The sequence below is a fragment of the Merops nubicus genome, unplaced genomic scaffold (genome assembly GCF_000691845.1).
Source record: "Merops nubicus isolate BGI_N331 unplaced genomic scaffold, ASM69184v1 scaffold8622, whole genome shotgun sequence".
Lineage (NCBI taxonomy): Eukaryota > Metazoa > Chordata > Aves > Coraciiformes > Meropidae > Merops > Merops nubicus.
The window spans coordinates 35,399-47,810 of NW_008591536.1; the positions used below are offsets into that span (position 1 = coordinate 35,399).

General features: G+C 45.4%; 1 protein-coding gene across 1 annotated transcript in view; it reads right to left on the reverse strand.

Moving 5' to 3' along the window:
* The window catches only part of LOC103782523 (rho GTPase-activating protein 32-like), a gene marked incomplete at its 3' end in the record, with an annotated part of 31,416 nt that extends 19,476 nt beyond the window's left edge, over positions 1-11,940 (reverse strand). The window contains exon 1 of the mRNA XM_008950294.1: positions 11,758-11,940. Coding sequence (XP_008948542.1) covers positions 11,758-11,940 — 183 coding nt within the window. The remainder of the gene's footprint in view (positions 1-11,757) is intronic.
* Between the last annotated feature and the right edge of the window lie 472 nt (positions 11,941-12,412).

The following is a 12,412-nucleotide window of genomic DNA, read 5'->3' on the forward strand; positions in this document are numbered from 1 at the left end:
GCATAAACTCCACTTAGCAACCATCAGCACTGGAAAGAGACATGCAAGAGACCAGCTATGGCAAGATGAAGGGAACATAGGTAGGGACAGACTGCAAGGCAGAAAGAAGAGGGGAAAATATAGTATATTTTAGCCTTTACTCTGCCCTAGTGAGGCCACCTCTGGACTATTTGGTCCAGTTCTGGGATCCCCAGTTGAAAAGAGACAAGTTCAAGAGAGACTGGAGAGAGTCCAGCAGAGGCTGTGAAGATGCTGAGGGGCTGGAGCATCTCTGTGATGAGGAAAGGCTGAGAGCCCTGGGGCTGCTGAGCTGGAAAAGAGAAGCCTCAGAGGGGATCTGATCAATGCTGATCAAGATCTAAAGGGTGGGGGCAAGAGGCTGGGGCCAGACTCTGCTCAGTGGTGCCCAGTGACAGGACAAGGGGCAATGGGCACAAACTGGAACCCAGGAGGTGCCACCTGAGCAGGAGGAGAAACTTCTTTCCTTTGCTGTGTGGGTGCCAGAAGCTGGAGCAGCTGCCCAGAGAGGTTGTGGAGTCTCCTGCTCTGGAGAGATTCCAAACCCATCTGGACACGATCCTGGGCACCCTGCTGTGGGTGAGCTGCTGGAGCAAAGGGGGAATTGGCACAGATGATGTCCAGAGGTCCCTTCCAACCCCCACCATGCTGGGAATCTATGTGATATTTATGTGGTGAATCCTTAACAGCCTTATTCCACAGAATAAATTAATCTCTTTCAGCATTAATTATCAGTTTATTATCAATTAATTGCAAGCAGGAGGAAAAAAGAGATTTTAATGGAAACCACTGCAGCTTTTTTTCCCTAAAAATTACACTTCCCTGTGCTCCCTGATTCCAATTACAGATAGGACCACTAAAAACACACGTGGGAACACGAGGCTGCCCAGGAGCTGCTTGGAACCACAGCAGCATGACCCTGCTTGTTCTGGCTGATTTTGGGAACTCACCACCACCATCAGGTGCTTGTGGCTTTTTGGGCAGTAAGCTGCAATAAGCCATGACCTTCCCATGGATTCCCTGGCACTCAGGAGAGCAGGACAACAGTTGGTTCAGTCTTTGGTGGCAACTGTTTTTGCACAGGTACTGAGAAATGTGCAAACACACCACTCACATGGCATCTGAACCCCCAACAAGCACCTTCCCTCCCAGCACAAAGCCCATTTCTGACTGGCAGGCTGACAGACACCTCGTGAGCTTGGAAACAACTCTCAACACGTGAATGAAATCCCCCCCCCAGCTCTCCTGACGTGCTGCAATTTAAACAACTCAGTATCAATCATCTCTGGAGTGAAATGACACCACAAGAGCAGCAGGTCCCAGAGAGACCCAGGGGTGAAGGGGAGGGTGGCCACAGCATGGGGGGGCTGCTTCTCCACACTCCAGAAAATTCAAGTCACAACCCAAGGTGAGCTTACAGCCCACAAAAGGAATGTTTCAAAGCCACAAATAGACCCACTGCTAAGAAACTGGAACTCAAATTCTACCCTCCTACAGGTAGCAAGGCAAGGAGTCAATGCTTCTATTTACAAATGATTATAGGGACATTGCACATAGCTAAATACTCTTTACCCTATGCCCCAAATGTGGGATGATCTCCTCAGCACTCAGCCACAGAGAATAAACATATCTCATCAAAATAAACAAGGATTACTATCCTTTAAAACAAGCCCAACAAAAAAACCCTTTGAAAATGACTTGCCTGAGGTTAGTAAAACAAAACAAAAAGCCCCTTTCAGAATGAATTGCCTGGGGTTAGATGCAGCAGTAGCTTAGGCAGAGAGAGATCTGGATTTTCTTATGTCTTGGGCACATCACTAAAGCAAACAGCTGATTTTTAATTATTTTTAAGCACATAAGCCTGTTTTTGTTAAAAACTGATTTCCAGTCAGAAAAGATTCCAAGAAACTTTGGGGAAAAAAAAAGAAAAACCACAATCAAACAAAAAAACTCACCACAACCCAAAACACATCCCCAGTTTCAGCTGCTATCCAAGAGGACACATCCACCACATCACCTACAGGACAACAGAAACTCAGAAGCATGGAAATAATTAAACCTATGCTGTATCTGACACTGCTTCCATTACAAACCCATTTATCTTGACACCTCAGAACAAAGAAAAAAATGTAAACAGAAAATATCACTAAGATCATAAGGAATGGGCCAGGCCACCTACCCCTGGGCTCAGCCTCCAGGAGCTGCAGTCAGAGATGCTTGCTCCTGAGGACACGTGAGCTTGGCCAATCCTGAAGCTCATTCCCCTTCTCACCTCCCCAAACTTTATTAGAGGAAGGCAGAGGGAACCTCCCTGTCTGCTCCTGCTCCTTTGGGAAGGGTTACAGAGATAACACACAGGGACATTTGAAGGGAAAAGGCATGTAGGCAGGTACAGGAAAGATGTAGCTGCTCAGAACTCCAGGAGGGAGGGTAGAAGAGTCACAGCTGTTGAGTGAGAAGATCTCTGAGCCTCCTTTGCTCCAGGCTCAGCACCCCCAGGTCCCTCAGCTGCTCCTCACAAGACCTGTGCTCTAGACCCTTCCCCAGTTTCATTGCTCTTCTTTGGACTTCCAGCACCTCAGTGTCCTTCTGGACAGGTGAAGGGTGAAACTTTATTTAGAATTCTAGAAGGTTGAAATGTTATTTAGAAAGCTCAAGACACAGAAGCAGCATTGGACAAGTTTTGTTAACAAAGCTGTAGCCAAAATGGAAAAATAGCTGCTTCTTTGGCAGCTCCCTGCACCAGTTTTAAGAAGAAAAGATCTCAACTGGAAGTTGTTTCACACTTGCAGTGTAAATCTTGCCCAGCGAGTTGGGACCTCAGTGTTCACTGATCTAAGTCAATTTGTCACAGGTTACACAACATGTAGTGACAAGAACCACCTGCCTGATGGCTTTAAATGAACTTGGGGGGGGGGGGAAAGTGCTCTGTAACACTAGGAAGGCCCCAAGGGATGCAAAGATTTAGGGAATGAGCTCCATTCATTGTTTTCCCTGAGAATTCTGCCACCAGTTCCTCTAAAACAAAACTTACTTTGAGTTTAACACATATAAATCCAGTCAGGCATATCATAGCTAGTTGTGGAGGAAGACAATGGTGTTTAACACCTCAGTATTTTTCCTTACCAAACCACCTCAATTACAAAGTTTATTTAGTATATCAGTGTTTAACTGTTAAAGCCTCTTTACACACATGCTATTTATTTTGATGTGGTTTCTGTGCCCTTTTTCTAATATCCTTTCCTAACCTGCTTTCTCTACATTTTACATCCCACAAATCTGTTGTTTGGAAGAATAGAAGCTCTCCCAAAACCACATGTATGGGCCATGAAGATGATGTGATGGCTGAACCCCTCTGCTGTGAGGCCAGGCTGAGAGGGTTGGGGTTGTTCAGCCTGGAGAAGAGGAGGCTCTGGGGAGACCTTGTCACAGCCACCCAGTACCTGAAGGCTGAAAGCATCTGAGAGCTGGGGAAGGATGTTTTCCAAGGGCTTGCAGTGATAGGAGGAGGGGTAATGGCTTCATACTGGAAGAGGGGACATTTAGATGAGAAATGAGGAAGAAGTTCCTCACTGTGAGGGTGGTGAGACCCTGGCCCAGGTTGCCCAGGGAAGCTGTGGATGCTCCATCCCTGGAGCTGTTCCAGACCAGGCTGGATGGGGCTTGGAGCAACCTGCTCTAGTGGGAGGTGTCCCTGCCCATGGCAGGGGGGTTGGAAGAAGATGATGATTAAAGTCCCTTCCAACCCAAACCATGCATCCTATGCATGTGGTTCAGGTTCAAGGCATCTTGTCTTTCACCTGATGCTTGCTCAGCCACCTAACATTATTTGTTGATCAAAGTAACTTTGCAGCCTGCAGAGGATGGCACTGGATGAAAATTGCTTTGGACTGTTTGTCCCAAAGGGCTGTCAGCTTCCCTGGGTTGGAATTAAAAATGCACACAAGTTAAACTTCTCTATCAGAAATAAACATCCAGGCAGCTATGAAAAACAGGAACATCCACCACAATCCTCCTCTTATTTTGGATCTGAACCAAGCCCAGCTCTTGGAGAAGTTGTAAAACAAGTCAAATCATAGAGAAACTGCTCCTCTGCAATGCACTTACACTTGCTTAGTTATGGGGCAGGACTCAATGTCTTTGCAGAATAAAGCCAACTGTCCTCTTCAATTTGTGGCTGGGCCCAGCCTTGTCTACAAAGCACCACATGACAGTCCAAAGCCCTGCCAAAATGCATCACTTACAAAAAGAAACCATAATCACTGTCCTGTCCTCTTAGATTTCAGCACTGATTTTCACTTATGCTGCAGAGTTAAGCACAATACAGTTTGGATAGGAGAAGATTGATCTCTCTAATTCAGAGCTTGCTTTCTGAAGGCAAAATGCCCAAAGGACAGCACATTAACAAGCTACCACATAATTGTAAAAGCTTCTGTTGCTGAAAAAAAAAATCAAACCCTTTCATGGCAGCACGTTCACGTGATATTGCATTTTGTCCTGCAAAGTAATTTTCCCCCTTGCTCATCATCCCTTCCTAGACCAGGGCTACACTGCCCATCCACTTCAGCTGGTGGGTTTCCATCACAGAAAACCATCAGAAGAGCAGATGGAAGCAGTTGTGGGCAGGGATCACCCACCACTCCCTTTCACAAATAACAAACTTACAGCAGCTCAGCCCCGTGCCAGTCTGAGGACTGGTAGGCTGCTGTGATCTGGTGATCATTTTTGGATACCCTCTTTCCCCAGTGAAAATCACCCCTGTAAACTCACCAGAATCACTCTCATAAACTCATCAGATAATTTCTCTCTGGAGTCCGTGGTTGAAGCCATCAACAGAGCACAGCAAGTCTCTGCCTTCACTATACTGAAGGGACAGAGAAAAGCAAAGAAAGCCAAAAATGCAGACAGTAAATACTGAAGTTGAAGACCTATGGTCACTTTTCATCTCTTGAAACCAGACTTATACCCAAGAGTACTGAATCTGCAGTGTGGCTGGGGTTAAAGGACAAGGCCCCTCAGCCAGGCAGGGTAAAATCTCTTTACCTCAAAACTGTGACTTCCATTGTTACACATGAATTAATCACAGAGCTCCATGTAAATCCCACGATGAACAGAGGGTGCAAGATGCTCTTAAACCAGGAAAAGCACACAGCACACCACTGAGTTAATCCTGTCCAACGTGAGGCTGCCTATCCCAGTCAGTGTTCTGTGGCACAACGCCAAAAAACAGCCAAGCCTATCCTTGTCCTTAATGATTATTATCCTAATTAAGGAATGAATTTATCCTTCAGTATTATCATAACAGCTACAGAGTAAGAGAAGTTAATTATGTAGTTCTTAAAGGCTCCTAATGCAATTCAATATGTTCTCCCTCTTCCCTACAGGTGCTGGTTGACTTTCAAAAAGCCTGGAAAAGACCCAAGTGTTTCAGAGACACGACACCTTGGCAGCACCAGAGCTTTGAACACAGCCCAGCATCTCTCTTCAGGCTGCTTGCCAGCTTCAGACATTCTTTATTAATCCACCTCAGTGTTGTCACTTCATTTTTATTTATCGTTGTGGAGGGTAGAAGGCATGTAATATATGACCTGAGATCAACCACTCCAGCACAGAACATCAAGTGATGGATTAGCACTGTGGAAACAAGGATTTTAGTTGCTTTCCTTTGACTAACATAAACCAGCCCTCCTCACCCAAAAAATGCTTAGGACAGAGGTTTCAACATTTGTGAACATCTGGAAGGATAGGCTAAAAATATTCAATTCATAAAGGCCTGCAGTCAGGTTTTCAAAAGTTTGGGGGAGCTTAGAAATAAATTCCCACTATCAGAAGAAGAATTCTCAAATGCTTGGCAAGGATGTGGGGTTCCTGATTCTTATGGGCAAACCTGTCAGTGGAAGTGACATTTCTCCAGGCATTTTGTTGCAGTCATCTGCAGTCAGAGAAGAAGCACAGAAAAGAAGCTAGAGGGGAAAGGCCACAGCAGTGACCAGCATTTTAAACCACAGTAACTTTCCTGTGCTCTTCTGAGCAGACAAAGCTCCAGGACACACCAAGGGTCCCTACCCACAGCCATGTGGACACCAGACTGTGGGTGGAGGAGCAGGGTGAGCAGGCATAGGTAGGGGCAGGAGGCTGCAACAAGCACCTTGTGAAACTTTACCTGAATTTACTATTCAGGAAAAGGACACAGTAACTGCTTTTGTTTAGCAAAATCTTCTTTAACCAACAAAGGCTGGAAATTCTGTGTTAAGAAAGGAGAAGCAGGTTAACACATACCCTGAAAACAGATTTTGCCTCGGGTAGGATCCAGCTTGGAGGTTCCACATAGATATAGCCCATCAACAAAGACAGGACCAGCTTTTCTCTCTTTTTCTTGTGTATAGAATACATACAAGTGTATGTGTGTGTGTGAGAATCTGCCCCTCAGAGTCATCTCCTTGCAGACCTGTAGCTTTGCACAGAGGAATGTCAGTACTGCTTACTCAGTAGCAGTTCTTTAGGTGTTTGAGCTTCAATCACACAAGACAAAACTTAATATATTAAAGAACAAGCCTTTAAGGCAAAAAACCAATCATACAGAAGTCTGACTCACAAGTCCCACTGTAAGCAATTTGTGGCTTTTGGTACAGACTATCACAGGAAGACAGAACCAGCAAACCATACCTCAGATGTTAGCAGTCTGAGTAAGACATTTGCCTCTGTGAAGATATATTCCACTCTTCTCTCCCCACAAACCACCCAGGATGGGGAGTCCTGTCTGCTCTTCCTCCTTAGATCCCATTTTTTCCTGGCATTCTCACCACTGCCCTTGAAGTACTTATTATTGCAACCACCCTCCCAGCCTGGGGGGTGCTGGATGGGGTTGCCTTCAGAGTTTGGCAAATACTGTTCTTCAAACTGAAGCTATGGAGCTCGAATCTCCTGCAGGGCAGAGCTGGGAGAGACAAGTGGCATCTACTTATGTAAATGCCTTCATCTGGTGCATCAGAGACCTTATTCCATCAATCAAAAGGAACACAGTGTGGGCAGAAAAGGCTGCCTCCAACAAAAACCAGGAACAGGGCACAGGACTGTGCATCCTGTACAACAAAAGCAGAGTGGCTCAACTTGCTGCCAGCCTGGGGCCTGTAAATGTGAGCAGAAAAACAGAGAAGGCTCATGCTTGGACCACCAGAGCTTCCTGCTTGGAGAAGAGCCTGAGAATCTCCCTGAGTCACAGCAGAAAGAGGTTTCCTTGGCAGGATGTTGGCACCATCCCATGGAGAGCAGGAAAAGGAGAAGGCAGCGTGGCCAGGTCCTGAGGGCACAACAGGCAGCCTGTGCTCCAGGCTCTACCATGAGATCTAGCCCTAAGATTGCCTAAAATTCACTCATGCTTGTGTGATCTGACATTGCTGGTTTCCAGTGCCTGCCACTTCTGCTTCAACAACCTACCTGTGGTAAGGAACATGAGCAATAAACCCCAAAACTTTAAGGTCTCCCTTAGAACTTGAGCATTTCCACAACCACTCTCTCCTTATCTCTTTGCCATTCAAAATTTCACCCAAAATGTCTGAAGCTGTTGAGAGACCACAAATCCCATGTTGTAACCAGTACTGCATGCTTCAAGTTTTCACAACAAAAGCTTAAATTGGCCATTCTTACATTCTAACATTCAAATACAGGCAGATAGTGGCTGCTCTAATGCCACAAAAACCAATTAAAAAACATTTTAAAAGACTTCCAGTCTGCTTTACAGCTCCACAAAACACACTGGCTGCCTCAGCCTGTTTCAACCTTTTTGCAGGCTCTTACTTTTGTTGATTTATTCTCAACACACTCAGTAACCCCTTTTAAATGCACTGCAGACCCTGTAAATTCTTGGCTTGTCCCCATGGAACTCAAGGATTGCAAATGCTGGCGATGGACCTCACAGCCCACAGGTACAGCATAAACTCATAAAGCTCTCAGGCATCCCCTGTGGTCCCTTAAGGTTGTTAGGGCTTGTAATTACTGTCTCCAGAGTTCCAAAGGGTCACAGGTATGGTCCTCACACCACCTTTCTCCTGGATTTTATCCTTCTCTGTTTCCTACACAAAAAAAAAAAACAGTCTTTAATATTCTTTATAGACATTTTCCTCCCTGGCAAAAACACACGTGGCATACTCAAAAAGTTTATTCCTTTCTCCAAAAATCTTTCCTTCAGATTTTGAGCATTTGTATATTGTTTAAAAAAGTTCTTTCCCTCCCTTCTTTTATCATAGAAAGTAATTTTTTTTCCTCTATCTTAATAATATCAGTCTTTCAACAGCAGTAACTGTACATGTTCTGAAAGCTATCTTGTAGAAATGAAAGCTAAGCAGTGTAAACTTAGCTGGAAAAAAAGGAGAATCCATCTACACTGCTCTAAAAAACCCAAACCAAACCAAATCCCCCTATCACCAGCTTTTCCCAATAAAATTTAAACCCCAACCTTTCTCATTTGATAGTTTTCATGTTTAAATTTGTTCAAAGAAATCAAAAGAATCCAATTTTTCCACTTTCCAGAAACACTTGGAACAGCTCTCTATATATTCCCACTTCTTCTTAAGAGCTAATAAACTGGATTAATTTTTTTTGAGGTCTCTAAGTAGAAGAAAAGCTGAATAGAGACTTAAAAAGAACCCTTCTGAACCTCACACAAAGCTTGTATTTCACAAGCTGACTTGCAGCAGAAATGTCACAAATACAGCTCCAAAGACTTTTTTTTTTTTTCTCAAACTTTATCTGGGAAGGTTTTGCAAACTAGGCACTGAACAATAATTCTCTTTACACCACTAAAATTCTACTTACAGATGGGAAAGAGGGGGATAGAATTTCCTTAGTGTAAATGCTGAACTGGAGCCTGCCAAACGCAGCTGAGGCTGGGCTGGATGTTTTAAAAGTTTAACATTCAAAAGCTTTGGTTTGTTTTCTGCTCTGGAGAAAAATGGCAAAATCCATGGCTTGTTATGGAGCACACGAGACACAGATTGTATCTGCACAGCCCAAACTGGGCAAAGCCCAGCACTAGAACACATTCAACCCCAAAGCCAGGGGGTCCTACCTTATTTCTCTAACATCCATAATACAAAATGGCCACATGTCCTTGCTCTTCCCCATGCTACCTGTTTTTGCAACAAATCACAACTATATTTTAAATTTATAGGCATTTAATCTCAATTAACAGCCTTCATTTTCCATCTAAGACATCAAGGAGATTCCTGCACACTGCTGCACCAGGCTGAACACCAACTCCAGCAGCACACCCAGACGACGAGCAAAGTCAAATTTGGTTTATAGCCTTTTTTTTTCTCCTCCCTCCTTCAATATTTTTTGGCCTGACACAGATGTGTCCTGCCAAAACCTCTCCCCACTGCACTATCACTCCACGAGCTACTTCACACCTCCCATTCAACTCTGCTGTGGAGCCAAATCCATCCCAGCACCGCTGGTATCCAGCACGTGACAGGACAGAATGTGTCCCTGGACATTAGGAGAGGCCAGGAGATGTCAGGGGTGAAGCAGCTCCGTGAGATGTTAGGGGTGAAGCATCTCTGTGGTAAAAACAATGCTCAGCTGTGCAGCCCCTTCCATGCCTGTCCCTTCATTGAATCCAGATGCCACAAGTTTCTCAGCTTTGTAAGTATCTGAGAGATGAGGATGTGGAGTAAAATGTGCGAGGTGAATGAATCACAGACTTGGGTGGGGAGAAGTTCTAGCTAGCCAGAGTGGTGTGGAGGAAGAATAAAGAGGAAAAGGTGCCTGGTTCTATGCCCATCCTTTAAAGCAATGAGGCCAACTCCTGGTGTTTTAATTTTAGTGTAGGAACACTGAAAAAGGAGGTAACAGAACTTCTCAGGAGCTGAGCACGCTCACAGAGCCTGCTGGACAGCAGCTAAGTCTGGTGACAAAACAACACCCTCCTCAGCCAAGGCACAGGACTCACCACCTTGTCCCCACACAAAGCAAACTGGTCTCCTCAGATACATCCTTGCACAGCACCTAAGAGTCAGGCAGGAGTGCAAGAGGAGCTGCTGGGCAGCTGGCTCCCCTCCAGCAGGGCACCAGCAATGCCTTGCATGCCAGGCACGGGGGGTTTGCTGCTCCTGGGGCTCGCTCCTGCACAACCACAGGGTTCAGGGACACAATGAGGGTGTCCTGCTACTCTTGAGAGATGTCACAACGGTAGGTAGAAAGATCAGAAGTGGTTTGCTTCAGGAATAGAGAAAAACTGATTTATAAAATATCACCATTTCTATAGGGCCATCTGCAGTGGAGGAATAGGAGGTTCATCTCTGCACCAAGCACTGCAAATTCAGCCCCAAACCTGAGGGCTCAAAATGTACTGAAACTCCAATTTCCTTCAGCCCCCCAAAACATCTTGCTCTCCATCACTGTCTTTAGCTGGGACACAGGCACATGCCCACATTTAAAGTCTGCAGTGCTGCTTGTTAGTCTGGATTGTGTTTCTGAGAAGCAATTGTTTTTCTGAGTTATTTGGTATGATGCTGCCTACAGCTGGGTCAGAACAGTACCAGCACAGTGCCCCAACACACCAGTTTTGAGAGACATTCACTTTCAGCCTCTCTTCCCTCTCCCAGGAGCACTATTTCTATACACATGTATATATACACTGTGCATGTGTATACTTGCACTGCAAGAGCTGACAACAGAGAGGAAAAATAGAATCACAGAATTGTTTTGGTTGGAAGAGACCTTTCAGATCGTACAGTCCAACCCTTCCTCCAGCACTGCCAGGTCCCCACTGCCCCGTGTCCCTCACCCCACATCTCCACGGCTTGGAAACCCCTCCAGGGATGGGGACTCCACCACTGCCCTGGGCAGCCTGGCACTGCTGTGGGGAAAACATTTTTCCTAATATCCAATATATTCTGTGTGTTGCTATCACACCACCTACACTGCTGTGGCTCAGCTTGTGCTCAGCTCCACCTTCAAAACAGAGCAGGATGCTGCTTGGCTCCTCAGCACTCTCACAACACCTCACACCAGTGTGCACACAGAGTTAGGAGCAGAAGAGCAAGTTAATTCCAGATTCACATTTCTGTGTGTGCTAATGCCTCTACACTGGTAAAGACACACAAAAGGCTTTAAAACGTGACACAACAGTGATTCCCATCAATGTTCACCATCAGCTGGGTAAGATGCATGCTGAAGAAGTTCTGAGATAAATCATGAAAAGAACTGCTACACTAAGACCAGCAAAATGACCAACCACAGGCATTAACTCCCAACTGAATTTGTCAATGTAATACGCCTCCCACAAACATCAATTTCACTCAAGATACTTAAAATATGATAAGCTATTAGGCAGCATTTCACAAAGTGGCTATCCCCACGTGAGTAGATGTGAATCTGTGGGGCTCCACAGGCTGCCTCTGGCTGTGTGTCTGCTGTGTCCCTGTGCCTGCACCCCCAGCCAACAGCTCGGCACAGAGCCCGAGCAGGCATGTGGCCCTGGGCTAATCACCCTGCAGCTCGCCACAAACTCCAGCCAGGATTATTTGCTTAACAGATTCCTTCTTCTCCCCTCGATGCTCCTGTTCTCAAAATGAGCTGGTGGTGGTACCACAGACAGCATCCTTTTGAGGACTGAGGGAATGGAGGAGTGGATAAATCCCCGCACGTGTCGTATGCAAACATCACGAGGCCGCGTTGCCAAATGTAACACAACAGAGTCTGCAGAAAGGGGTGTGGGCAAAAAACACAGTTATTTACCTGACAGGAGATCTGCACCAGGTAGACCAGTTCCTTGGATTCACAGCCGTTCCTGGTTACCTCATTCTGTTCCTCTGGGAGTGAAAGCTGCACCCAGGGAGTCGGGAGGGGTGGAGGAAAGAGAGAGAGAGAGAGAAAGACCAGGTCAGTGAGCAGGGATAAGCCAGGCATGTAATAATGCATCAGGCACAACATTCACATCGACTTGCTCCAAGACATGCTGAGTATCAGGGAATTGGGGAAGCGTTTGTCTGCCTGGAGTTGTCAGACAGAAAATATTCAGCATTCGTGGCTTACACCCACCCTCGAATGCTGCTGGATCTTGACATCACACCTGGTAGTTTAAAAATAAAAATAGGGTTCAAAAATAAAGCAACCACAGGAAGGCAAACTGTTCAAGCTGGGGATTAAACCTCTAGCCTAGAAGTCTGCAGAATTAATTTCACTCTGAAAATATCTCTATAAATATTCATGTATCGGATAACGGTGAATCCCCCTCCAGTTTTATTCATTTTTTATTTTATTTTATGTTCAGGCAGACATTAGATAATAAAACGCATCTCCCAATTTCAGCATTGTCAAGCAATTTAGCACAACAGAGCTCTTTATGGAACCATTCATCACACACAGAGTCATTAAACACAACATCAGGATG